This window comes from Poromitra crassiceps (genome assembly GCF_964638095.1).
Source record: "Poromitra crassiceps genome assembly, chromosome: 18".
Classification (NCBI taxonomy): domain Eukaryota; kingdom Metazoa; phylum Chordata; class Actinopteri; order Beryciformes; family Melamphaidae; genus Poromitra; species Poromitra crassiceps.
Window position 1 is genome coordinate 24,877,112 of NC_139636.1, and position 26,461 is coordinate 24,903,572.

The 26,461-nt window shown below is 43.1% G+C and overlaps 1 protein-coding gene across 1 annotated transcript; it reads left to right on the top strand.

Annotated features, from left to right (window-relative positions):
- Window positions 1-6,539: 6,539 nt before the first annotated feature.
- stra6 (signaling receptor and transporter of retinol STRA6) lies at window positions 6,540-25,286 on the top strand (the record flags this gene model as incomplete). The annotated part of the gene is made up of 17 exons (XM_083654781.1): window positions 6,540-6,610; window positions 10,431-10,497; window positions 11,773-11,855; window positions 12,004-12,137; window positions 12,988-13,154; window positions 14,820-14,945; window positions 15,812-15,879; window positions 18,169-18,248; window positions 18,345-18,406; window positions 19,272-19,434; window positions 19,961-20,036; window positions 20,425-20,558; window positions 21,134-21,251; window positions 21,708-21,809; window positions 21,936-22,099; window positions 23,738-23,881; window positions 25,048-25,286. The coding sequence occupies 17 exons, from the start codon at window positions 6,540-6,542 to the stop codon at window positions 25,284-25,286; spliced, it is 1,998 nt and encodes a 665-aa protein (XP_083510907.1).
- Window positions 25,287-26,461: the final 1,175 nt, after the last annotated feature.

The window sequence follows — 26,461 nt, forward strand, 5'->3', positions numbered from 1 at the left end:
AATGAAAATTCTAATATATCTACTGTATTGGAGAATCAAAATGATTAAAATGGCAGGCAGAAATTATTTTCATAACGTTTGGCCACTGTTATCTTGCTTTGGGATGAATGCAAAAGAGTCCCATATATTTCAAAACCAAACACTACAGTACAGTGCTACATAACAGCTGGAGTCGGCTTGTTATGAATTAATACTTAGTGATGGTGTGATTTGTCTATTGGTTTGACAGTCAATGTGTGACTTTGGCAAAAATCAATGTACTTTCAGAGGATTGACTTACTTGCTTGCATGGAAGCAGATCAGGGGTTTGGGTAAGAAGGGTCTCAGAAGACAGGAGGTTATCTTGGGCTTGTGTCCAGGAGTACAGTTGGACTTGAGGGTTCACTCTGTGGAGTGGAGAGTCATTCACTTCAGCTCTCCATCAGCAGCAGCACACTAGACGAGGGAAGAGTAAGAACATTTTCTTGAATTCAAACTAATGGCCATAATATCTTTAGCGAATAGTGATTATAGGGCTACCTCACCAGGCAGTGAAGGTAAAATCCACCCTAAAATGTTATTCCTATGAACTTGTACTGCCCGATCAATATTTGTGAACAGGTTTCTCCCAAGGCTAGAAGTACATGTATGAAGTGTGTAATCAGTAAGGTCAAAAAGACTCTGCTTCCACTGCCATTGACAATGAGCGTTTGAGCTTTTGAACCCAAATTAGCTTTATTTTGTAATCACTTCTGAACAAGTAATTGCACTTACATTCTCAGAAAATCAACCATTCATTCAGCATTCTTCACTGTCTGAGGAAGAGCTCCAGAAAGTATAGATTACAGTATTTGAAAGGTCACTGATAAGAGTCTTGGCTACGCTACATTTGGCAATTGCTTCTTCTTGCACACAATTCTGATCTAATGACTCAAAGACCATAAGAATAACAAGAAGGTTTTAGTTGTGGGATTTTATATATAACATTATGATAAAGATCATACCTGCTCCAGTTTTGTGTGAGGGTGGGATTGAGGCGACTGGATTTGTCTAGTAGCTTTGGCGCTCCTTGGCGTGGAACGCACGGCACTTGGACACTGCTGTCCTGTTCCTATGAGAGGAACTGCTCATGCTCTTCAAGTAGGGTCTGGCTTCATGGAACGACATGGCATACATCAGCCGATGAACTGGTAGTCATCATGCGTTCACACTTTGCAGCAGGGCCACAATGCTATAGAGATCTTCGCCCCGACCAACAAAGAAGATGATATGAGGAGCATCGGTGCATGCCGCGGGTAGACAGCAAGGAACCCTTCACCGGCTTTGGTACTATCCCCCTCAGAGCCTCGACTTTTAGGTGAACATCATGGTTCTTGTCATTCTTACAAAAACCTGGCCATGAGACACAGAACAAAATGTGATCAGATCATTCAAATCAGCCTGCAATAACAAGTGTACCACAACATTGGAAGAATCTGCTGTACCTTTGGGTAAAGTCAAGACAAATCTATTTTTCTTACAGGTGCAGACCTCCAGGCTGGTCTGCTCAATGGTATGGTATCAGACCAGTGCATCTCCTTCTCCATCACTGAGGCGAAGCTGCACCTTCTGCGGAGTCGTCCACCATAGGATTCTCCACACTGAGGGCCAGAACAGCTGGTTGGAACCGCACATTTGCCACCTCAAACTCAAGCTCCTTTGTCCTCTACTCTGATGGGACGCCTCTGCATCGTCACAAAAGCTATTGCCAAATTTAAGATATGAAATAATGTATCAGAAAGGGTTGACAATATGACTTCAGGTGTCACGCTTAGGGTTTCCACCACACTTATGTTGCTGGAGCTACTGCGGGGCCAATCCCCTTTTCTCAGGAAATAACACTAACTTCTCAGGCTGTCAAAGGTCAATCACTGTATGAAAACACATAATATGACTAGAACAGAGATTAAAAAAATATATTATTAATTTTGTCAACATGCCAAATGAGAAGGGCAAAGTACCATTTTGTTTTGTCATTTCATTTGATAAAAAAAAAAAAAAATCAGAATTTGCACACTATGGGCATTGACTTGAGCTAGTCTTCATCGCCATGTTCCCTCAATATTTCACAACTACTTTTCTCAGGTTACATGCAGCAGCAGTTTTATGATGTGCTGCTGAAAAGAAGATAGACAGTTCAAAGTCCCCACCATACTGCATGAGCTGTTCAGGTCAGATAGTAGCTACCTATAAGGGAAGTTGCTCATGCCATTTTTGTTTTCTTTATGTAATTATTGACTCTTTGCAAAGTGGGTGTTCACCATGCATGACAGAATTACCACGTAAGATCAAGGGAGAATTATTTAAAGTTAAACCAAGAGAAGCTGAAGAGGCTTATAGAAGGTAGGACATCTATATATTTCTGTTGTCATGGGTAACTCTCCACTGATTTAACGTTAGTGCATGTTTCTGGTCAACAACGCTGGCATTGTATTGGGGGAAATTCGTTTTTAAATTAGCAACTCAATGCACATTAAACAGCCTATTTCAAAACTATAGTAACGTTAGTCATATTTTTGCGCTTTTCCATAATGTAGCCTATAGCTAAGCTACCTGACAATAGGGCCTACACAACACATTGACAAACCTGCACCATGGTCTTTAGGTTAATTGACCATCCACGCCTACCTGGTGATAGTGCACGTGCAGGCGGTCGGTAAGTAACTTGTATCTGTTAGCTACACGTTTTAAAACGTGTTACGTTAGCTGCAGCCTAGTTAGAAGTGGGGAGAGAGAAAGAAAATACAAGAAAATGCTACTTGATATACCATTCGAGCAGATGATGCACAGACAGGTGACTGTAGACACGTTGGGGTTCACAGGCTGAAAGCTCCATTGTTGTCGCCAGAAAAGTAGATCAAGCTCCACTTCACTTCAAAGGGATGACATTTGTAGGCTAGCGTTACATGATGTCTCTGTGAAATCCAATCCAGGAATATCTCATCCAATTCATAGAAAATGCATGCTCAGTTGTGGGAATTTGTCTGGATGCTATATCACGACAGTTTACCCAGCATTCTAGCCTGCTGCAGTGTTTGCAATCCCCTACCCACATGGAATATGGGTGCGTTTAATCCGGATGCCACAAGTGTCTCATACAAAAAGATGAATTTCTGCTCAGTTATTGTATCAATTTGATATAACGGCGTGGATTATATTGGGCTCCCTGAGGTCCCTGAGTGATGATGGCGGATATGAAAGTCATTAGGATGAGCAGCATCAGTCTTTCCTGCTTGGACGACGTGTTTCTAATGAGGAGGAATACTTGATTGAATTGTATTCAGCTACCTTCAGCCAGTGGAAACCAAAACATTTTAAGGCAATAACGTAAATGCATGTCAAATATAATACCATTTTTATTCTGCTCATGTCATGTAGTAAGCCTTTTGTGTTGGTGAAGGGTTGTATCAGTCATGTTTTTTGTACTGGTATGTGTTAGCTAAAGAGGAAATGTGTCTCCTTTATTGCCCGCTTCATATTTATTACATTATTTTGTGAGTGGTTGGCCTTACAATAATCGTTGAATATGCTACTCTTTAGATTGTTAAACATGGATTAGAAGGCCAAGGCCCATCAGTAATCCAATTGTTGATTTTGACCAGCTTGATATTCAACTCATCTAACTAACAACCAACCATAGCTAAACCTGATACTAGTGAGCTGTCTGGCACAATCAAACTCCCATCTCTCGGATGTAATTATAACTGTTCAAAGCATTCTTTGTTCATTGACCCCTTTATTTGCTGGGCCACTTTTGGCTTGCTAATCCTCGGGGAAACCTTGTTTTCAGGAGTGTTCAGAATGTATTTTTGTGTCCTTTTTAACATTGTGTGTGTGTGTGCCTATAATCACAGCATAATGAGTGTGTGCTGCTGACATGGAGGTACATAGGATTGCAAAACGGCCTTCTCAGCACACTGAAGCTGAAGGCAGAAACATGCCTCTGTGTTGCACAGGCTACAGCTACTGTATGTAGCTGGGGTGTTGGCCTGACCCTCACGCCGGGGACACACCAGAAACGTCTCCGACGCAGGAGATGGAGGCGTCGAGCAGGAGCCTGGCCATTCACACCAGAAGCGCTCTGACACAACTTGTACTGACTTCATGCCTGGCTGCACGCGGCCGCTCGCGTCAAAAATAGACCAGACGCGGAAACTCTCGCTGCAGGACGGGACACGACACGATGCGCTGTGGGTGCCACGGCACTAGTCCGATACCTCACGAGTCCGACACCTCACGAGTCCGAAAAAAGAGGCATTGGACAGGGGATCATGTCTATGTTCCCCGGGTTCTATATTCCCCGTTTTTCACTAACCCTAAACCTAACCTCCCCCAGACCCTAACCCAAAACCTAACCTCTCCCACCCCCACGCCTAAACCTAACCTCCCCCAGACCCTAACCCAAAACCTAACCTCTCCCACCCCCACGAACCCAAAACCTAACCTCTCCCACCCCCACGCCTAAACCTAACCTCCCCCAGACCCTAACCCAAAACCATGAGGTGTCGGTCTCGTGAGGTGTCGGACTAGGGGGCAGTCCCCGCGCTGTGGCCGGTGATCGGTCTCGGCTCGGTCTACACTGTCTACACATTTTGGCACCAAGGATGCCAAAATGAAACCTTCTTGACGTGATGCGACGCTTCCGCGTTGGAGACACTTCTAGTGTGTCCCTGACTCCCTGTCATTAAGCCAGTCTATCTCTTTCACAATGTTCACAATACTCCAGAGACAGTCTGTACTTTAGCCCGTTAAAGTTTGGCCTGAGGAAGTTGTCATCTTCCAAAGAAAAAAACGCTTCGGACCTGAGAAAGTTCGATGGTATGCGACCAATCACGACAGATGTAAGCAAGACCGATGCAGGTGATCTTCTATAATAAAATAGAGTAAGTGGGCTCTGTCTGTCTCTCTGTCTGGTCTGTTTGGTCCCACATTGTGAGATTTGTGAGGATTTTGGTCAGTACTGATGTCACTGATGATGTCACAATGTATATGACATCAGTGATGTCACTCGAGAAATCTTGCGCGCGTGATTTCTAGTTGGATAAATTGCGGGATCTAATGCGTCTGAGACTACCTGACCCTTTTGACCTTGGCCTGTCTGTGTTTCCCTTTAATGGGGCCGGGGCTACTATCTAGATTTACCTCTCAAAAACTGTTATCACATTCATTAATTGCCTGGAGTTTAATATTGTGCCTCACTGTGAATCTGCCCATTGTAAAATCCATGTCATTCATACCTTGTGTACCCAGTAGTAAATATTAGTAACCCTCCTGTCCCCAATACAACTGTAGGAACTTTATTAATAGTTTGATCGGATAATCTTTCCTGTCTATTTTGAAATTACTTTCTGATCAACACTGTTTTCCAATGGAGTTATCCTAGTTTTCTTTTTTTTTACTGAAGTAATTGTTTTCTGTTGCTGCAATTGTTTTGCCTTGCCACCCCCTCTCAGCTTTCATCTAAGTAGTTTGAGCCTATATAAGGATGTAAAATCAAATATACATCTATACACATCTGCCCTTGGAAACATTGTTGCTGTATCTGCTGAAGACAAAGTACTGCGGTAGATTAACCCTTCCCTGATCCTTATCAAGATGAAGCTGCAGAGTTATGTGGTGAGGGTAGGTGTCGTCCGGCTGCGTTGCACATGTGCGTTTCCTCCCTTCTCGCTCCGTTTAGTACCAGGTTGCGTTGCCTGTCAGCAGACACATTTACTGGGAGTGATTTAGTGCTGGTAACCTTTCACAAAGATAATTGCAGCATGACTGACTGAAGGGAACAACTGTTGAATTTCCCTGTTATCTCGGATGGAATTCTACTCCGATCGGAGAGCCTCATCTCTTCCAGCTACCCACACAGCACTACTGTACTGTAGCTGGAGTTTTGTAAGTGGGCACTCCTCACCCCTCTCACCACCAGCCACAGGTCCAATAACACAACCCCGGAAGTAGATATAATCCCAGTAAGCTGCAGGTGGCCTTACACACACACACACACACCCTCTCTCTCTTTTTCTCTCTCTCTCCCCAGTCTCCCAGTGTGGTAGTAACCCTCATCTGAGAAAGGGCCTGGAGTGTGTGGAGCTGGCACGCTGCAGCCAGGAACTGTCACATTACTCTCAGCTCCACGGTGGGACCAGGGCACCTGAAGAGGGTAACCGAGAGTGAGTGTGTGTGAGAGAGAGAGAGGAGACCAAACACAGGGGAACCAGGACTCAACTTGGGAGAGACTTTCTCCTCTTCAGTCGAGGGGACGACAGGGGACCACAGCAGACCACAGGGGAGCGCAGCAGACCACAGGGGAGCGCAGCAGACCACAGGGGACCACAGCAGACCACAGGGGAGCGCAGCAGACCACAGGGGACCACAGCAGACCACAGGGGACCACAGCAGACCACAGGGGAGCGCAGCAGACCACAGGGGAGCACAGCGGCACCTCGCCAACAGATTGGCAGGACGGTGAACAGTGCTCCAGCCCCTTTTTATAAGACATTAAATCTGTTTGAAAAAGAGACAGCACAATGGATGAGGATGCTCCACTGGACTATGAGTACCCAGACCTAGATCCTGTCACAACCAAAGTCCACGTCGAGTAAGTACATACAGAACATACCTTATAGTGTTGCTTTGGTGGGATTAAAAGGCAGTGCTTTTAGGCTGCTTGCTGGCGCTGCCCTCTCTATCTCTCTCTCTCTCTCACACTCTCTCTCCCTCCCTTCTGAACTTCCTAAATGACATGCACTTAGTTCAATCTGAAAAGTTTTCAACAGTTCTAAATTTGCATTAAAAAAAAAGCAGTTGTTTGTGTAAAGAAACACGACCAGGTACAGTAAATAGTGTGCTGAATCTGTGCAGTATACCGTATGATTTATTGCAACATATAAACCGCGGTTGTTCAACCTTCTGTTAACGTCTGAACAATTTTGCAGTGAGATAATGGTCTCACAGAGGTATTAGATGACACTTGGCACGCCGATACAATCTTTTGCCAGTGCATACTGTTGGTTCTGTTCACTAGCGTTGGTTTCACTTCATCTGTCATACTACAGTACAGTAGAGTCTGTTGTCTTTATGTTTTGGGAATGACTGTTGTTTTGGAAAACTGAAATGTTGAGTCCAGAGTATGAAACAAGTATGTGCAGCACACAATTCATACTAATCCACAGCTGAAATGCTTTTATGTGTCAGGATGGAGACTGCTCAAATGTCTCAGTCAGTAGATGTAGTTAGTAAGTAGTGCCAAACAAGGTTGGACTCAAAACAGAGAGTCAGCACAGGCCAGTGAGCCATTTCAGATTACCGTCAGTCATCATTCTGTGCTCCTGACCGATCCCACAATGCAACAGGAAACATGCAGTTATTATCCAGTCACTTCTTTTTGTTGCTTCTCTCAGGGTTTCCCCACCATTATAAAACGTAGAGACGCAGCTGTTTGGAGCACCACCTATAATCCAAATGAATGTCAAATCAAAGTGGGAGCATCAGAACTATCTATATGACTTTTCCCAGAGCTAATGGTTGTAGGTGGTCCCCAGTGGACTTCTTTAGCAAGTTTTGTCTTTAAGCTTTTTGGATGTTGTTCACTATCTGCTCTAACTTTTCCACTGATTTGTACACGGATATGGTAATAATAATAATGGTCAAAAGTCATGTGAAATCAGCATCATTACAGACTATGAGATCAAACTTGAGGGATTAAATAAGGGGTCCAGGTGGACAGTATTACAAAAGAAAGATGGAACAAGTGTCCACATTTATCACCAGCTCATAAACCCTCTGGCTGTCATGTAATTGAACAGGCTGTGGTGAGTTGTGGTCTAAATTAACAGGCTGTGGTGAGTTGTGGTCTAAATGAACAGGCTGTGGTGAGTTGTGGTCTAAATGAACAGGCTGTGGTGAGTTGTGGTCTAAACAGGCTGTGGTGAGTTGTGGTCTAAATGAACAGGTTGTGGTGAGTTGTGGTCTAAACAGGCTGTGGTGAGTTGTGGTCTAAATGAACAGGCTGTGGTGAGTTGTGGTCTAAATGAACAGGCTGTGGTGAGTTGTGGTCTAAACAGGCTGTGGTGAGTTGTGGTCTAAATGAACAGGCTGTGGTGAGTTGTGGTCTAAATGAACAGGCTGTGGTGAGTTGTGGTATAAATGAACAGGCTGTGGTGAGTTGTGGTCTAAACAGGCTGTGGTGAGTTGTCTAAATTAACAGGCTGTGGTGCGTTGTGGTCTAAATTAACAGGCTGTGGTGAGTTGTGGTCTAAACAGGCTGTGGTGAGTTGTGGTCTAAATGAACAGCTTGTGGTGAGTTGTGGTCTAAATGAACAGGCTGTGGTGAGTTGTGGTCTAAACAGGCTGTGGTGAGTTGTGGTCTAAATGAACAGCTTGTGGTGAGTTGTGGTCTAAATGAACAGCTTGTGGTGAGTTGTGGTCTAAACAGGCTGTGGTGAGTTGTGGTCTAAATGAACAGCTTGTGGTGAGTTGTGGTCTAAACGAACAGGCTGTGGTGCGTTGTGGTCTAAATTAACAGGCTGTGGTGAGTTGTGGTCTAAATTAACAGGCTGTGGTGAGTTGTGGTCTAAATTAACAGGCTGTGGTGAGTTGTGGTCTAAATGAACAGGCTGTGGTGAGTTGTGGTCTAAATGAACAGGCTGTGGTGAGTTGTGGTCTAAACGAACAGGCTGTGGTGCGTTGTGGTCTAAATTAACAGGCTGTGGTGAGTTGTGGTCTAAATTAACAGGCTGTGGTGAGTTGTGGTCTAAATTAACAGGCTGTGGTGAGTTGTGGTCTAAATGAACAGGCTGTGGTGAGTTGTGGTCTAAATGAACAGGCTGTGGTGAGTTGTGGTCTAAACGAACAGGCTGTGGTGCGTTGTGGTCTAAATGAACAGCTTGTGGTGAGTTGTGGTCTAAATGAACAGCTTGTGGTGAGTTGTGGTCTAAACAGGCTGTGGTGAGTTGTGGTCTAAATGAACAGCTTGTGGTGAGTTGTGGTCTAAACGAACAGGCTGTGGTGCGTTGTGGTCTAAATTAACAGGCTGTGGTGAGTTGTGGTCTAAATTAACAGGCTGTGGTGAGTTGTGGTCTAAATTAACAGGCTGTGGTGAGTTGTGGTCTAAATTAACAGGCTGTGGTGAGTTGTGGTCTAAATGAACAGGTTGTGGTGAGTTGTGGTCTAAATTAACAGGTTGTGGTGAGTTGTGGTCTAAAAGGAAAAGCTTTTTTCACTGTGTGGACCGGCGGCCACTGCTTTAACTCGCAAGCCAGCTTAAAAGCTTAGTTTTAATACTACAGTATTTAACTCCTGTTGTAAACAGTGAAAAGTCCCTGCTGCAGCTCCTCCTCAGCCAGTGTGTGAAAAGTGAGTTTCGACAATGCCTTAAATTTACAAATGGTCTGCTGGTTTGGTGCCAGGGTATGCTCGCTGAGTGCCAAGTTACAAATTCTCACATTGTTTGGACAGGTAAGAGACGCTTTTGAAAAATGTAATGACATCCCTCCAGGAAGCTGCCAACTCCATGCCCACAAGCCATATATGTAGTGGTTTGTTGTAACGAGGCACCATGCTACAAGTGTCCCACCCTGTAATAGTTGGTGTATGTCATACAATATCTGTGGGCTTCTCTGAACATCTACCTTCACACTTGTAATTACAGTGGAATCCGCTTATAGTGATCACGGTTATAGCGATCAACCGCTTATATTTGTCAAAAAGCTCGGTCCCCAATCATTCCTATTTGATTATAGTGATCAGAGTACTCTATAATAGTAATTTATTTTTCTAGTTACAACCTGCCAAAAATGAGCCAACGAGATACAGCAGCGATACTTGGTGCATGTCTGTATATGGAGAGATCACAACATGTCTGTCTGTCTGTCTGTCTGTCTGTCTGTCTGTCTGTCTGTCTGTCTGTGGAGAGATGGCGGGGTCTGTGTCTATGCGAGACTGCTGTATTTGAAACAGTTGGAGGCCTTATTTACTGCATGCATTTTTAAAGTCAATAACATTCGGTAAATAGTGAAGCTGTCCGTTTCATTATTTTATATGTACCGTATATTCATGTAATAAATATACAATGTACATCATGTCAATTAGATGGTAATCTGCATGAGAAATAAAGACAAAAAAAACACTGTTATAAGAAGTGCACTCATGAGCCTGCATTCCTGCTTCTCAAGTGTACGCGAATGTGAACATAGACGTTAGTTGTTTTCCTGTGTCACGCTGATAGCAATCCGTTTAAATGCAAATCTCGGCTATGCGATTTCAGCGGGGCCAAACAAGCTCCCAGCCACAAATGGTCTCGACACCGACGTGAGAGGTTTAGTGACGTTATAGGTATGCTCAGTGAGTGACTCGAGTTATAAAACAGATTATAACAGATTGCTTGTTTTGCTGTGTGACCCCCCCCCCCCCCTTTCCAGAATAATCCCTCCATGTGACCCCACTGCTGATGACAGGCTCTACCATATATGCATCACTGCAATATCTGTAAGTCTCCACTCCTGCTGGATTAACGTGACACCACGTTCACGCCATCCTGTCACTCACTGTCATTCATTCATAGGGTGTATGTTCAGTGATCACACCTAGGTGTCAGAAGAAAACTATGTCTTACGATACACCGAGATATCAAGCGCTCCTTGCTAGACGTTGGCAGTGTGTGCAGTGACTGCCAGTGTCACACTCATCTCTGTTTTAATTAAGTCATGCAATTACAGTAATCTAGAAAATAAATCTGTAAGAGTACAGAAGTTCTATTTCTGAGCAAATTGGCCCTCTGAGGCAAAGTAGTCAAACCATGTGTTACTCAGCCAATATTTAATCCACTATCATTAAGATGATTACACTATGTATTACACATAATCTTAAATTAAGATGTTGCATACAATAGTGGCTTTCCTGGGGATTTTACCTTCTCTGCTTTTGATGTCTGTTTAAAAAGACTCCTAGTCCCTGTTTGCCCAAATCTCGGAGTTTCCTTTTTTTTCTATTTTTTTTTCCCAGATTTTTTTATCCTCCGTTAGTGCTAATTTTAATTTATTTATCCTGGTTGCTGCTCCACCCTCTGCCAATGTGGGGAGAGCCGAAACTGGCTCCATGCTTCCTCCGAGACATGGGCAGTTAGCCAGCCGCTTCTTTTCACCTGACAGGGGAAGCTTCACCGGTAGGACATAGCACGTGGGAGGATCACGCTATTCCGACAAGTTCCCCTCCCTCCGAACAGGAGCCCCTAACGACCAGAGGAGGCACCACATCAGCGACCAGGATATTGCATGTTTTGGTGTGGGGTTCCTATATGAAGGAAACCCCTAGGGGGCACGGGGAGAACATGCAAACTCCACACAGAAATGCCCTTTTGACGACCCCACCCGGGCGGCGGGCACTCGAGGACATGCGGACGGGCACGCACTCCTTCAGCGCTCACAGCGTCCCAGGTGGGAATCGAACCCAGGACCTTCTAGCTGTGAGGCGACAGTGCTTACCACTGCACCACCATGCCCCAAATCTCTGAGTTTCCTAAATGTGTCACGGGTCATACCAGGTCACTGAACTCACGCTGGCCAGCGATCCTGACTGATGGAGATTAATTCAGATCAGATCCATGGGGAGCACTAGAGACTGTTGTTTGGCCTTTTTTGGCTTGTTTATAGTCCAAACCAGGGTTGGTAGCTGCACAGGGCACACTGCACAGGGCACACAGGGCACACTGTTATGGGTTGGGAGGGGGGCAGATGAGGCTAATTGAGCTGTCTCCTCTTCCAGCTTGTTGTCATGCTGATCCTCGCAATCTTAGCCAGGCGCATGAAGCTGGGAGATGGACAGAAAGGACTCCCAGGTTTGCTCAGGTGAGGCCCTGCTTGATCTCGGGGTTTAAATATGTGATTAAATAGCTGCTTCCTTGTTCGTGTGATCATTTTGTGCTGAATAACAGTTTCTGTCAGATGTGGAGCTGGTAACATCCTGGCTCTAAATACCTGATGCTTGATTCCACAGTCCCGTCAACTTCCTGGACCATACCCAGCACAAGGGCCTGGCAGTAGCTGTGTTTGGAGTGCTCTTCTGCAAACTGTGTGGCCTGGTGATGTCGCCAAACCCCCTCCCCTTCTCCACCAGCTTAGATAACAAACGTGAGGAAGTGACTGATAGCACTCTTGCTGCAGTCAGTTTTGTTTTGGGGAAATCTTCACTGGATGCACCGATGCAGTGTTTTTCTTTAAAAAATCCCCTTTAACATATTTTTGATAATGAAAACAGTATACTATATTTTGAATTTATGATGATAGTTGTTTTGAAGCCTTGTGTCTATAGTGTGTTTCCTAGTTTGGGAGCAGATGTGAGTTATAGTCATTGGAATGCCTTCTGAGGGCAGCATTTAATATCATTGCACCTCCAATCAGTGAGAGCGGGAGGTGGGTTCATTGGAATTATGCAATCATGAAGGCAGCCGTATTGCTCATATTCTGACACTCTTCTCTTCCAAATGTGTTGTATGGAAGTGATTCACCGCCTCCCCTTTGAACAAGGGTTAAGACATGTGTCCAAAAGTAAAGCTTGGTTCATGTAATTGGATTTTGTTTCCATGTTTCTCTATTATTTTCGACTTAGGGGTTGGATGGTAAGCTTTTTTAATCATCTTTTTTTTCTGAAATTAAATTACAAAAGAATTTAAGGAGTCAGTCCCCTGCTACTCTACACAATCCCTAAGCAGTACAGGGTTCAGCAGAGAGGAAATATAGTGGCTATTCGACGCTGTATGATCTAAAATCAGTCACAAGCTATTTTGAGAAAACAAGTTGTGTTCTTCTAGTGTGGGGGAAAAGGCGGAATTAGTTTGTCATATACATAGTAACAGTCTTGTTTGGACAGTTATGGGCCGATGCTGAGAAGCGCTTCTCCAACCATTTGATATTGGATCTCTCCATGGAATTCTTTTGATGTTTTGGGTCTTCTTCACACTTTCCTTTGTTACATTTGCAGAGAACTGGATGATTCTGGCCCTGTTCTATTACCCCGCTCTATACTACCCCCTCCTGGCATGTGGCACCTTACATAACAAAGTTGGCTATGTGCTCGGTAGCCTGTTGTCATGGACACACTTCGGTGTTCTGGTCTGGCAGAAAGCCGACTGCCCCAAAACACCTCAGGTAAGCAAACGTCCCACTGAATACCCCGATGCTCTCCAGCAGTGCATGCATCTGTAACAGATACAGACAGTTAGATGTAGCTGAGCCTGATATTTCTCTGATTGTCCCACAGTATTTCTTAAGTGTTGTGTTCTCTGCAGTGTCTCATCTGTCCAAGCTTTAGGGGGTGTATTGCAAAAGACAACTGCTGATTTGTTCTAGTCTGGAAACCTATTGGTAACGGAACAAAGCTTGTCTCTGTTATAGTGGGACATGTGATTTGGATTCGTGGATAGATTTGTGCTTTTAGTCCTCATCCCCCTTCCTGCTTCGTTGCCCCTAGATTTTGTGCAGATGCCATATTGTGTGGATGTTCTGGAGTCAAAACAATTGGTTCCAGTGTTTATTCCTCTTAATCAGGAGGCTTTGTCACAGTTAATCGTTTAGTCTTTGTCAGTAAAAGAGAGACACCCAAGCTTCATGTTGTGTAGTAGTCCTCATCTCCTCACAACAATGCTGTGGCCACACTGCTTATCCCATCAGGGAGCTGGCACACACCAAACGCTGCAGACAGCGTGGAGCTGATCTGCATAGTTTGAGCTCTTTCTTCTCTTAAAGGAACACTCCGCCCATTTTCAACCAGCTTTGTATCATTAGAACATCAGTAGTATATCAGAAAACTGTAAACGGTTTTGAAGTCTGTCATTTAATTTGACAGTTATTGAGTGTTAAAGTGTGGACCAGTGACATCACTGGTCCACACTAACTCAAATTAATAACTCATTAACTCAAATCAACTCTCAATAACTGTCAAACTATTCATCATTCATCTAGTTTGACAGTTATTGAGAGTTGATTTGAGTTCATGAGTTATTAATTTGAGTTAGTGTGGACCAGTGATGTCACTGGTCCACACTTTAACACTCAATAACTGTCAAATTAAATGACAGACTTCAAAACAGTTTACAGTTTTCTGATATACTACTGATGTTCTAATGATACAAAGCTGGTTGAAAATGGGCGGAGTGTTCCTTTAATAATCACCATGAAGGCTACAGTTTATATTCTTGTATACAGCATTTAATCATAGGAGCAACAATGTGGCAGCAGCGGCATGAACTGTCGCTCAACTCTTGCAGGAGGGAGTTGGTGTGGGAGAGAAATGATCCATCAATGATAACTAACAGATTATTTCAATACTTGAAAATTGTCAGGGCTATACAAAGGTGCATATCCAGTGTGCGGACATTACTTTATTTTTCAAGTTTATAGTTTATTTGTCCTGACACACTGAGCTGATGTGTGGGCTCTTCCCCCTTTAGAAATAATAACAATACATAAGAATAAAAACAATTAACCGATGAATGATGAGAATCTAGCAAATAAATTGCATTTAATTTATATTTTACTGGTCCGGGGTAAGGGTCAGGGATTATTCCATCTTTTTACTTAAGTCAAATGAAAGAAAAAGAAAATAATGAATCTCTATATACTTGGTGTATGACTAAGCATGAAGATTGAAAATAATTCTGCATTGTTTCCTAAGCATTATCATACTATTTCAGTTTGGGGGAAATGGCCAGATGGGACCCCATTAAGATGCATTTTAAGTGTATGACAAACAAACTAGTGTATGACAAAAAGAAGTCACTTGTTGATTTACATTCTTTTTTTTCCCCTTTGCAGATCCACAAGTACTACTCTCTTTTATCCAGCCTGCCCCAAATAGCTTGTTTGGCATTCCTTAGTTTCCAGTATCCCCTTCTCCTGTTCAAGGGCTTAAAGGGCACAGAAAAGCACAATGCTACTGAGGTACGTTTTTGATCCAAGAGCAATTCCTCTGTGAGTCATTCTCCAGATTGGTCTGAGAATACACAAGTTGTACATGCCTGGCACTAATTATGCAAGCTGCTTGCTTAATCAAATGGATAGAACTGTGTGTGTGTGTAGCTTTCTTGTGTAAGTTAAGCCGAAACTATAAAAAGGAGGAATAAACTCACTAAGAAGCACATTTCTTCTGATTCTGTGCACATGAGAAACCATCATAAGCCACTCGCTAATCAAGGGGCTTAGCGTACTCATACAATGTAGGCAGAGGGAAATGTGGAGGCCAACGCAGCGTGCCGGTGGCCTAATCATTTTAAGTAGATTTGACATAATTGGTTTACGTTGTGTTCTTGATCAGATTATGAAAAGGTTGCGTTGTTGTCTCACTAGGGAGACACAATGCTGTGTTTATTTGATGCTAATCTCTGCATGGTTGTGACAAAGCCGGGGTGAGGCGATTGCCTGGGGTTTGACTCATCCCCCCCCCCCCCCGCCCTCCTGCACCCCACACCACTGCACCTGACGCCACAAATCTATAAAGATATGCACGTAACATACTTACATCTAACACTTACTTTTGGATTGTTGAGTTATATTGGGATTTGTTTGCAAAGATAAAATGTGCGGTTGTATGGGATCTATAAGCTGCCCCCTCGTTTCCAGAGGAGGTTGAGAATCTTGGAATTTGATAGCTCAGACTGAGATGCCATCTGTCGCCCGCAAAAATCAAATCAATTTATTCAGCTTTCAGTCTTTTTTGCTAATGATGTTAAATTTTGAAATATAATAAATATTATTTGCTATTTCTGGTTTTCTTTCAACTGCCTCTCACACTATTCTTTTGGTTTTAGGATTTAAACAGCAGCTACTATAAAGACTATGTAACGAGAATCCTCAAGAAGAAGCCCAGCAAAGTCAGGTGAGGATGTTATATAATGTTCTCTCTTAACCCATTGATACCTGATGCAGCATTTGCGTGTATATCCCTCATTTGTGTGCGTATCCCTTTAAGACCGCGAACCGCGTTAACGCGGTTCACGGTAGGGCTGCACAATATATCGTTTCAGCATCGTCATCGCAATGTGCACATGCGCAATAGTCACATCGCAGAGCGTGCAATGTCAAGTAAGGTAAATTAACTCATAACATACAGTAATGCACGCGCTCTCTGTGACGTTCTAAGCTCTTTTCCTACTAACTATAGTACCTTTACTCACTTAGGATCCTGCAACTCACCCTGGCTGCGGCTAAAAACACACTCACTTCCTACTACGTCAACCGTGCACGTTACCCACTAGGCCATCTTCTTAAACAGGCAAGGCTTGATAGACCTATTCAAGACTTTTGGTGAAAATTCCTGTTTTTTTTCATATCGCAATATATATCGCAGAATAAAAAAATATTGCAATGTCAGTTTTTTCCAATATCGTGCAGCCCTAGTTCACGGTCTTAAAGGGATACACACACAAATGCTGCATCAGGTATCAATGGGTTAATGGCTTCTCTCTTTTTGGCTTCTCTCTGTTTAGCTGAAGTTAGAACGTAGTGTAATGTTGAGAAATACAAAACAACTTGGTTTGTGCCTCCTCTCATCACTACTGATTAGGGCGTGCTCTTTATTTCTAAAATGAACTTACCTCATGAAACTTGTGGACGATATCTTTGCAGTGTAGCTTCCATCACTAAGTTACAGGAAGAGGGAATTTCTAGTACATCACATCAGTGGGCGTAGGGGCTTCCCGGTCTGGAAAGTATCCTCTCTTCCTGCCAGATATATTAAACAAATGGCTTCACTTGATGGTGTGAATATCATGCAAATATAAAACATCCACTTTGCTTCCACTCTTTATTCCACTGGAACGAGGAAGCTGATTTTATCTGGGGAAATCCTAATGGAGAGATGGAGTAAGGTATATCCATGACAATAAAGTGTTCAGCGGTAGTGTGTCAGAGTGAGCAGTGAGACTGTCTAGACTAGGGCTTGGGTTAAGGTCCCGGGAACCTGGAGGGTGCCAGGGAGTCTGTCTAGAGGGCCTGGGTTAAGGTCCTGGGCTGGCACCAGGAGGGTGCCGGGGAGTCTGTCTAGAGGGCCTGGGTTAAGGTCCTGGGCTGGCACCAGGAGGGTGCCGGGCAGTCTGTCTAGAGCAGGGGTGGGCAACTGGCAGCCCGCGGCTGTTTTATTATTTTATTTTCCTTAAAACCTTTCGCTGACCCCCTGGCAAAGTGCCACGGACCCCTGGGAGTCCCCGGACCCCCATTTGAGAACCACTGGTCTAGAGGGCCTGGGTTAAAGTCCTGGCACCGGACAAAGGCTTGGAAATGGCTCTTCACACCCCAGCCCAGTCGACACAATAGAAAGTTGGCATTTTACGTTTCTGCAAACCATGGATATGTTCAACATTTCTACATACTGTACGTGTCAACGTATATACCTCTAGTGGCCGTGTCAATAATGACAGTCTGCTATTGAAATAGCACGGTGAGTAGTAAGGGAGTTGTGGTCAGGCTGGTGGATGGGCATGAGCATTTGCCTTTGACACCGGAAGCTGGCGTTCGATCCCGTTTCCAAAGTCTACATTTCAACCATAAGTCATATTTAACGTTTTTGTTATTTAACCCTAATGGAAACCCTAACCTTAACCATGTTGTTTATTTGCCTAACCATAACCAAAGTTGTTTTATTTTTGCGCAACATTTTCAAATTGACGTTGGAAATCCAGTGACGTTTTCAAATTAACAGACACTTTGAAAATTAAGTTGGAAACGCTGTTGTGTTTTCAAATTTACGTTGGAAATGCTCCCGTGGTTGGAGGACTTGAAATGTTGATATGCAACATATCTGTGGTTTGCAGAAACGTAAAATGGCAACATTTTATTCTGCCGACTGGGTTGCGTTGCACAACGCTGGACCATCGGGGCAATGCAAATGACCCATGGGAGATGCAAAGGTCGTTGAAAATAGTTTTCCTGTGGTCATCATGGTGAATGAGTCCCAGGGAAGAAAGCATTTCCTCCGGCTTTATCTGGATCTGATTTAATAGATATTGCACGAGTCTACATGGAAACAAATTGTCTATAATGTGATGTATTCAAAGATAATAAATGGTAAAACTGAATTGTACAATGGCTCATTCGGAACCATGATGATTTCTAAAGTCAGTGTGAGAGGTAAACTAATTATTTTAACTCTCTGCACCTTTCCCCTCAGTACATCGAGCACAGAGAAGCCCAAAATCACTCAAAGGATAATTGATGCTGTGAAGTCATACATTTATACACCAGAGGATGGTAAATATGACATCTGTGTCTTTTGTCTGGTCATGTCTTGGTGTGTTGTTTGTCTCTTAAGTTTTATAACACTTCTGCTGTTTTTGGTTTGAACAGTTTTCCGTTTTCCAATGAAGTTGGCGATATCTGGCGTAGTGTCATTCATTTCCCTATACCAGGTAATTACCTAATCTATTACTGTAGACTTAATCCATGTCTATTATGCCAAACTATAACATAATAGCATGTAATGAAACGGTCACTAAAGTGAATTGCTTATTCATATATTTACTGTGTTATGTGCCTATTGAATGTATTTTATGTGCACCCCTTAAAAGCAGTTTTATTTCTAATAATTCGTTAGATGACTCACTATGGAATATGAGTGAGATGACTCACCAGACAACCCTTCTTGCCATGGTGGATGAGATGAATGTTATCAAGAATGGCGCGATCCCGCCAGTGAAAAATGTTATTCTCCTCCGACCCCTAATATGGGATATTTGATGTAGAAGTGTAGTCGCAAACTGAATTTCAACCCACGTAGACCAACCTCCATAATCATATCTGATCAGCCCGTGTCGTCAGTCAAGTATGACGTCAGTTAAGATGTATGACGTCGGTTATGACGTCAGTCGTCGCCAGTTTCATCCTAGTATATACATGTATAGTGAAGAGTTTAGCTCACCTTCCTCCCTGGCTGGTATCTTGGCTGTTTGTCCACACTGAGCTCTCGTTTCGCCCCACCCACCTCCCCAGTCCACCACCAACGTGTCTTAACTCCTGAAGAATCCCCCATTGGGGGGGGGGGATTCTCTATCCTAGCTAATCAGATGCCCCCCTCCCACCTCAAGAGGGGCGTCATAGGGGGGGCCCAGAGAGGATCTGGTCCCATAGTGAGTTATCTCACTCTTATTATTAATAAAACCGGGGTTATATTCATAACCTTAATTTTTATGCTCCCATACTATGAAACCATTGTAGCACCATGCTGAGGTAGGAAGTTGTTTTCTTGTTTTGTTGAATAAACTTCCTCTTCCTTAGATGTCGCTGCTGCTGGTCTTGGCAGTGGTGCCAACTCTCCAGATCGCCCGCATGGGAGTCAATGAAGATATCGCCTACATGCTCTCTGGCTTCAGGATAAATCTGTCTCCAGACAAAGCAGAAGTGGTCAGGATAGTGGTCTATTACATGTGGTCTGTAGAAGGTGAGCGGATGCAGAGATTCATGCTGCCAATTAGTGATAGGAAATATGCAGAACGCATTATAGCCACTTACTGATAGAGTAGGATTCATAATGTGTTTGTTTGGTTATATCATATTGGAGTTCCTATTATCATAATTATTATCATCATTATTGTTTGATTATGGTTGGTATCATTTCTTGTCATCGTTAGCATAATGGAAGAAAAAGAAAGCTGCTTCCCCCGCCCATGGTTATTACACTGGCACACACACACACACACACACACGCGCACACGCACGCACACAACCCCCGACTTCGGGTAGCTCTCTATTTTTTCACCATACATGTGTTTGCATCCCTGACTATAACACACCAAATAATACAACCTGGAATAGCTGTGCTGTGCCATATCTTATTCTCTGCATGTTTTCCCACTGCCTCTATATCAGATCAGCACAACGTCATGTAAGAAAGTGCTGAGTGTCTATGAATGAGACCCTGCCACATTAAACAACCTGGCTGTCATGTGCTCTGTGTGTTTTGGCAGTGTGCTATATCTGTGCGATGACCCTGTCCTGCTTGGTCAACCTGGCTATGCTCATGAGGTCCATGGTTCTGCATCGGTAAGTTTGAGAACAACACCGTGCAGCCCAAAGTTTGTCTGCGCAACATTCTTGTTCCTTCATTATACAATAATGGTTGGAGTTATTAAACGTAATGGAGTACTAATCATCCAGACAGATTGAATAGCATTCACTCTGCTTGCAGAATTGAAAAAAGGCTATTAAGATAAAAGATTAAATACTTTGCTATTACCATAAATTATGCCGTATTAAAATAAATTGGTTTACCAGACGAATATTGAATTGCAATTCAACTGTATGTCCCACTTGTAATTACCTATTTAATTTCCTATGCAATTAGTGCATCTACTAATGAATTGGTTTATCTATTGCATAGGGTTCCGCTGTCTTAATGTCTGGATTCTGGATTGTGTTTTTCCTTCTATAGGTCAAACCTCAAGGGGCTGTACAGAGGAGATATCTATAATGTGTACAATTGCCAGAGAAGCATCAGGCCATCCCGTCCGGCACTGGTCTGTTGGATGGGATACACCAGCTTCACTGCAGCCCACCTCTGCTTTGGTACACCTGCACATGCCCTCTGGGTTTGATGGGAGATAATGGCAATAGGCAAATAAAGTTAGAGTTTTTTTTTTTTTTTTTTTTTTTTTTGTCTTTCTACCAAACAGCCTTTGGTTATCACAACATTGTGTTTGAAACGATGAAATACTATCCCATCCATGTTAGAATAGAGGGAAGTGTTTGCCATCAAGTGTTCTACAGTGGCAAAATAGTTTGTATAAGAGATACAAGATGTTATTAATACCGCTTCTGTATAAGTAGTATTTAATTTTGAAGATATATTCCGCTCTAACTTTACCTTTGTTGCTGGGAAAATTTCATTTCACTTCCCATATGTGTCCAAATGACATTTTAGAGCATCAAATGGGTTCTCCATTAGAATCAAATGTGCAGTGTGGCTATAGATGCGGTTCATTAATGGACGTCTTTCAAGTCGTGCTGGATCACAATTTCCTTTCACCATTACATGAGAGAGAGAGTGGGTGTGTAGTCTAAAGCTGTTGTCGGTCTATAAAGCAAAATGCTAGAGACAAGGTGCCTGCTGTAGCCCTGAAGCTCTGATCTCTCCCCTCCAGGCATGATCATCCAAACCATGGTGTTCTTCCTCTGCCTTCTGATCGCTGTCTTCCTCATTATCATGCCTGTCTTGCATGGAGAGAATCTGATACTCTTTAAAGTCCTGTGGAGCATGTGGTGAGAGTCGTCACATCTCATCTCGCACGTAACACTCTGCCTGGCCTGTTTGACTAAGACATCATTCCCTGCCATAACATCGCAGTTGTCACGTGAAAACCTTGTAACTCCAATTTCACTTGATTGTTCATGTTTTAACTTAAATTTGAGGAAATTCTGCAACCCCTTTATGAACCCCCTTTATGAAACCTTTTCAAACCCCACTGGATAAACTCATAAATGCATGGTGGTTGATCTGAAAGTAAGGTTGTTTTCTCTTAGTTTCTGAAAAGTGGCCACATTTTTAGAGATGCAGTACAAGGTTTTCACTCGGTGACGGCATGCTCCATGTATGCTGCACACTGCACAGTAATATCTCTGGCCTCCATATTGTCCTGTCAGTCATGAAATGGTATTTGCCATATGACTTCCTCATATCAGTAGGGGAGATTTATGATTGTTGATTTGTCCTTTCAGGCCCTTCTGCTTGATGCTTTTCTTGGCTGTGTTGATTCAACATATTACCGCCAGATTTTGCTTTATAAAAAAAACAGCAGGCACACGAGACCTTGACAACAGGTACAACTACATTTCACATACTGATTCAATGTATTTATTGCTATGTATTATGTATGTTATTTGCTGTTATTTGCAGACCTGCAGCATTAGTCCTGTATGGTTAATACAATCAAATCTATTTTCCAGGGGTAGTCTGTTCCTGCTGACCTACCTGCTGTTTCCAGTCAATGTTTTGATTGGGGTGCTGCTGGCACTGTGGCGCATGGTCATCACAGCCCTGTTCAACATTGTCCATTTGGGACGCATGGACATCAGTCTTCTTAACCGCAATGTGGAGGCATTTGACCCAGGTGAGACAGACATTCTCTACCGATGATGCACAGATCATGATCAATGAAGCCATACTGTCAGTGGCCATTACGTCGACCCCAGAGTCCATAAGTTCAAGTCAACTGTCCAGTGAATAAAAAAAAATACAGCATTGATATTTCTATGGAAGCACCGATATGAAAATGTTGGCCGATACCTGTAACTGATATTAACATTGCTGTTATTGCCCGGGCATCCGGGTAGTGTAGCGGTAGATTCCCTGCTTACCAACACAAGGGTCTCAGGGTCGCGCGCCCGTGTTACTGCCGGCTTGGTTGGGCGTCCATACAGGCACGGTTGGCTGTGTCTGTGGGTGGGAAGCCGGATTAAGGGTATGGGTCCTGGTTGCTGCACTAGCGCCTCGTCTGGGCGCCTATTCAGGGGTGGAAGGGAACTGGTGGGAATAGCGTGATCCTCCCATGTGCTACTCTATGTCCTGCCGGTGAAGCTCCCTGCTGTCAGGTGAAAAGAGGCGGCTGGCAACTGCGAATGTGTCAGAGGAAGCATGGTGCTAGTCTACAGCTCTCCCCAGATCGGCAGAGGGGGTGGAGCAGCGACCGGGGCAGCAGGGGGAAATTGGCCTAGTAAAATTGGGGAGAAAATTGGGGCAAAATCAGAAAAGATAAATAAATAATAATAGTAATAATAATAAAACATTGCTGTTATGGCCGATAACCAATATTTACAGATGTTAATATGATCTGTATCTGAATTTTATATACTGAAAAACACATGTACATACTGTGAATTTGAAAAAGTAGTCTTTATTACCAAAACATTTGGAAAAGCCCATAAATCATTTACCTCATTGTTTCCTCTCGATATGAAACTTTTGGCCGATACGATTAACATTGCTGCTATTTTGCTCATAATCAGAATGATACAGATATATAAAAGAAATTACTAATATCGGCCAATACTGATCTGATTAGCAATATATTGTGCATCCCATTTCAGTGCAAAGCTTGTGCCCTGGCTTTCTCCCCTTAAAATAGTGCAGATAGACATGAAAATAAAGTGATTGGTGCTTTATACTTGCATTCAAAGAACAATAAAAAAAACAAGGCAAGCTAATTCATCTCTTCGATTTCATTGCGTTATTATAATTAACATATTTTCTTCAAGTCCTGCTGTGCTACAGAGAATACACTGCTGAATTTCAGATGCACAATGTTAACATATTCATTACTGTTAACAACATGCAAAGTCTTTTACCTTTGTAGTTGCCAGCAGGCTTTTTTTTTCAATCTTGAGCTTGATGCTTCCACAGTATAACATAAAGAGAACCAATTTTCCCATGAGCAAATGCACTTCTAGTGATCCCACTTAGAGGCCAAAAATGCGTATCCTCTCCACTTTGCCATGCTGCTAGAAGCTCAGCGCAACTCGTATGATATTTGTATTCTGTGCAATGCGAGGGATTCTAATTGCACACCGATCTCAGAAATGGCTGCAGACACGAGACATCTGTTGTGAGGAAAAGCAGGTGGGTAAAAAAAAAAACTGATTGTATGGCCATTATGTGTGATTGCTCAGAGCCAACCTGGGGTGCAATCCTATGTGTTTATTGCTTTTGCCCAGTCAGAGTGACACCCCTCCCTCCCTCCCTCTCTCTGCAGCCTACCGCTGCTATGCTCATTATCTGAAGATTGAGGTGAGCCAGTCTCACCCTGTGATGAAGGCCTTCTGCGGGATGCTGCTCCAGTCTGTGGGCCAGACTCAGGAGGGAAATGCTGCACAGAGGGCGCGGGATGCCGAGGAAGGTCCGTAGCCCAAAAACGCAATACAGACCCGACTACATGAGACGACATGCTCACTGTTCATTTATTAGACATTACGGAATACTTATGATGCAATTCACACTGCACCATCTGCAAGCGCAGGCAGACTTGGAAGTCCACAAAACAGCTGCCGTGTTTTTCTCCAACATGTTTATACAATCAAGATTCAACTCTACGATAAAAGGAGTGTGGCACGTTTAATTTCTCCAGAGATATTTAGAATTCAGCCACAGACTCCGGCAGGTCACTCTAAAACATAATTGGATCATCACACTGTCTTCCACGTAACAGGAGGAATGAACGCTTAGCAGTTCTGATTTAATATGTCGAGAGCAAATTGAGTCTCAATGTGGAATAATTTACAGTCCTGGTGCTGGTCTCCATCAGATCTGACATAAACTAATCAGTCATCCTTATGGTCTACCCACGCTCCCCTGAGCTCTCAGCTTCTGACGGTGTAGAGACAAAGAGACAGTGTGGCTCTAGTTCATATTATTTATTCTTTGTTTATTTCATCCAAAAATATTAACAGGTAATTGGAGGCTGGTGGTTGATCAGTAGCAGTGACAGTGATCTTATTTATTTAAATAGGAGGTGAGTGGTAGTATGCTATATGTGGTCAGAGGATGCACATTATAGTGAGCAATTAGCAGGCGAATGCATGCGGATTCATCATTGTTGTGGAATCCAACTCGGTGGTATCTGGACCTGGCTGGGTCCGGTTACAAATGAATGGTGGCAGTGTTGCTTGTTTGCATCCAGAGAACAATGCATTATCAGTGATAATCTATTGTTTTACAAAGATTAATTTCCGAGTAGCTGATTACACAGATGAGCTACTCTAATTGCCTGTTTCATATTCATGCGGCCCAAGGGGCTTAAGCTTTCAGTGTGTTAACGGCAAGCTCAATATGCTCCATCCATGCTCAGAGGTTTAGAATATGATTACTTCTATTATGACTCTTTTTGTATCTAGCTGGTCCTGGGTGGCTGCTATACTCCAAACACTGCATTTCAAAAGACTTGCTCCCATTCCAATTTAGATTAGGAAAGGCTGTCTAGGCCTGTGATGAGGACTGGTGTGTATCGGTGTCTGCTAGCAGAGCGGACATAGCCACAGTGCTAACATGGGGTCTGAATGTTCTCAGGGATCCAGCTGGTCCAACAGGAGAAGAAACAGCACAAAGTGTCCAGTGCCAAGAGGGCTCGCGGGCACTGGCAGCTCCTCTACACCCTGGTCAACAACCCCTCCCTGGTGGGCACCAGGAAGCACTTCCAGCATCAGACCGCAGAGAGCTTTCTGAACGGGAGTGTCAACCGCACCGCCAAGGACGGCAGCAGCAAGAAGGCAGCACCCAAGGAGGCAGAGGCTGCTGATGGCAACTGAGAGTGAATTGAGGATTAACTGCAAAGTCTCTCTTGGTTGTTGGGCAAATTATATAGTGTTATGTGTCCATGCATATGTGCCTGCACCTAACTCTGAAATAAGTGCACTTATAGCTCGGTGCGTCAGCTGGAGCTATTCACTAAGTGTTTTGCTGTCTGTCTGGAGAGTCTGTATCCAGTTTGTTCCATCCTTGTTTCACGGTTTGTTTTGTGTGTGAGGACCAGAGGCTCGAGTCTGGAAGGAAAGCTGTGTGGCACTGAACTGCTGTCTGACCACACTCCTATAGGATGTCATTTTCAATACATTTGTGTGCGTGTGTTTTGAGACAACAAATTGTTGTGTTACTTTTGAACACAATACTGCATGTTAATAACATGTTTTGCCAGAATGATGTTATTAACTTATAGGGTTAAAGAGTTCTACACATGTGTGGTCTCCCAAACCAGACACATGAAGCAAACATTCTTTTGAAGAGTGTATTTATATAAGGTTAGAATGTGTGACTATTTATGAATTTACAGAATGAACTGTTTTCGTAGAGTACATAATTTTCAATTCGTTCAATGTTACACTTGTTCAGTGTAATTAACACCCATCTTATCCAAATACCAGGCAAATGAAAAAGTTTGTATTGTCTTTGTCTGAGACTGTTTCAGGGTTTCATGTCCGAAAACGCTTTGATGCGTTTTTGGGCTTAAAGGCAATTTCTTTTTCTTTTCTAGTTGTGTAAATGTTTTACTTTCAAACTCTTCAAGATTCTTGAGTGTTCTGTTTCTTAATTTTGTTATCCACCATCGTCACATATTTTGTTGCATTATATTTAAAAAAGTGCCTACTTTAAGTTATGAATACCTTAATTTTTCTTTCTGATTACTGTGAAAATAAAACAAACGAAATATGAATATAAATATCCTTCATTTTGGTCTCTTAATGCATAATGTTAGCTCTGTTGGTTTGAGCGAAATTACTTTGATGAAAAGAACATGAAGACAAAATGAGGCTTTGTTGATCAAAGCTCAGACGTAGCGTCCGTCTTTTTTTCTTTTTTTACCTTAAAGTAATAAAAAGAGCTATAGGCTATTCATTTTCTCATCGTCTTTTATAAGAATAATAGCCTATACAAAAGGAAAGAACTGAAGTAGGCCTATGATAAGCCGCCTATCCATTGGACAATA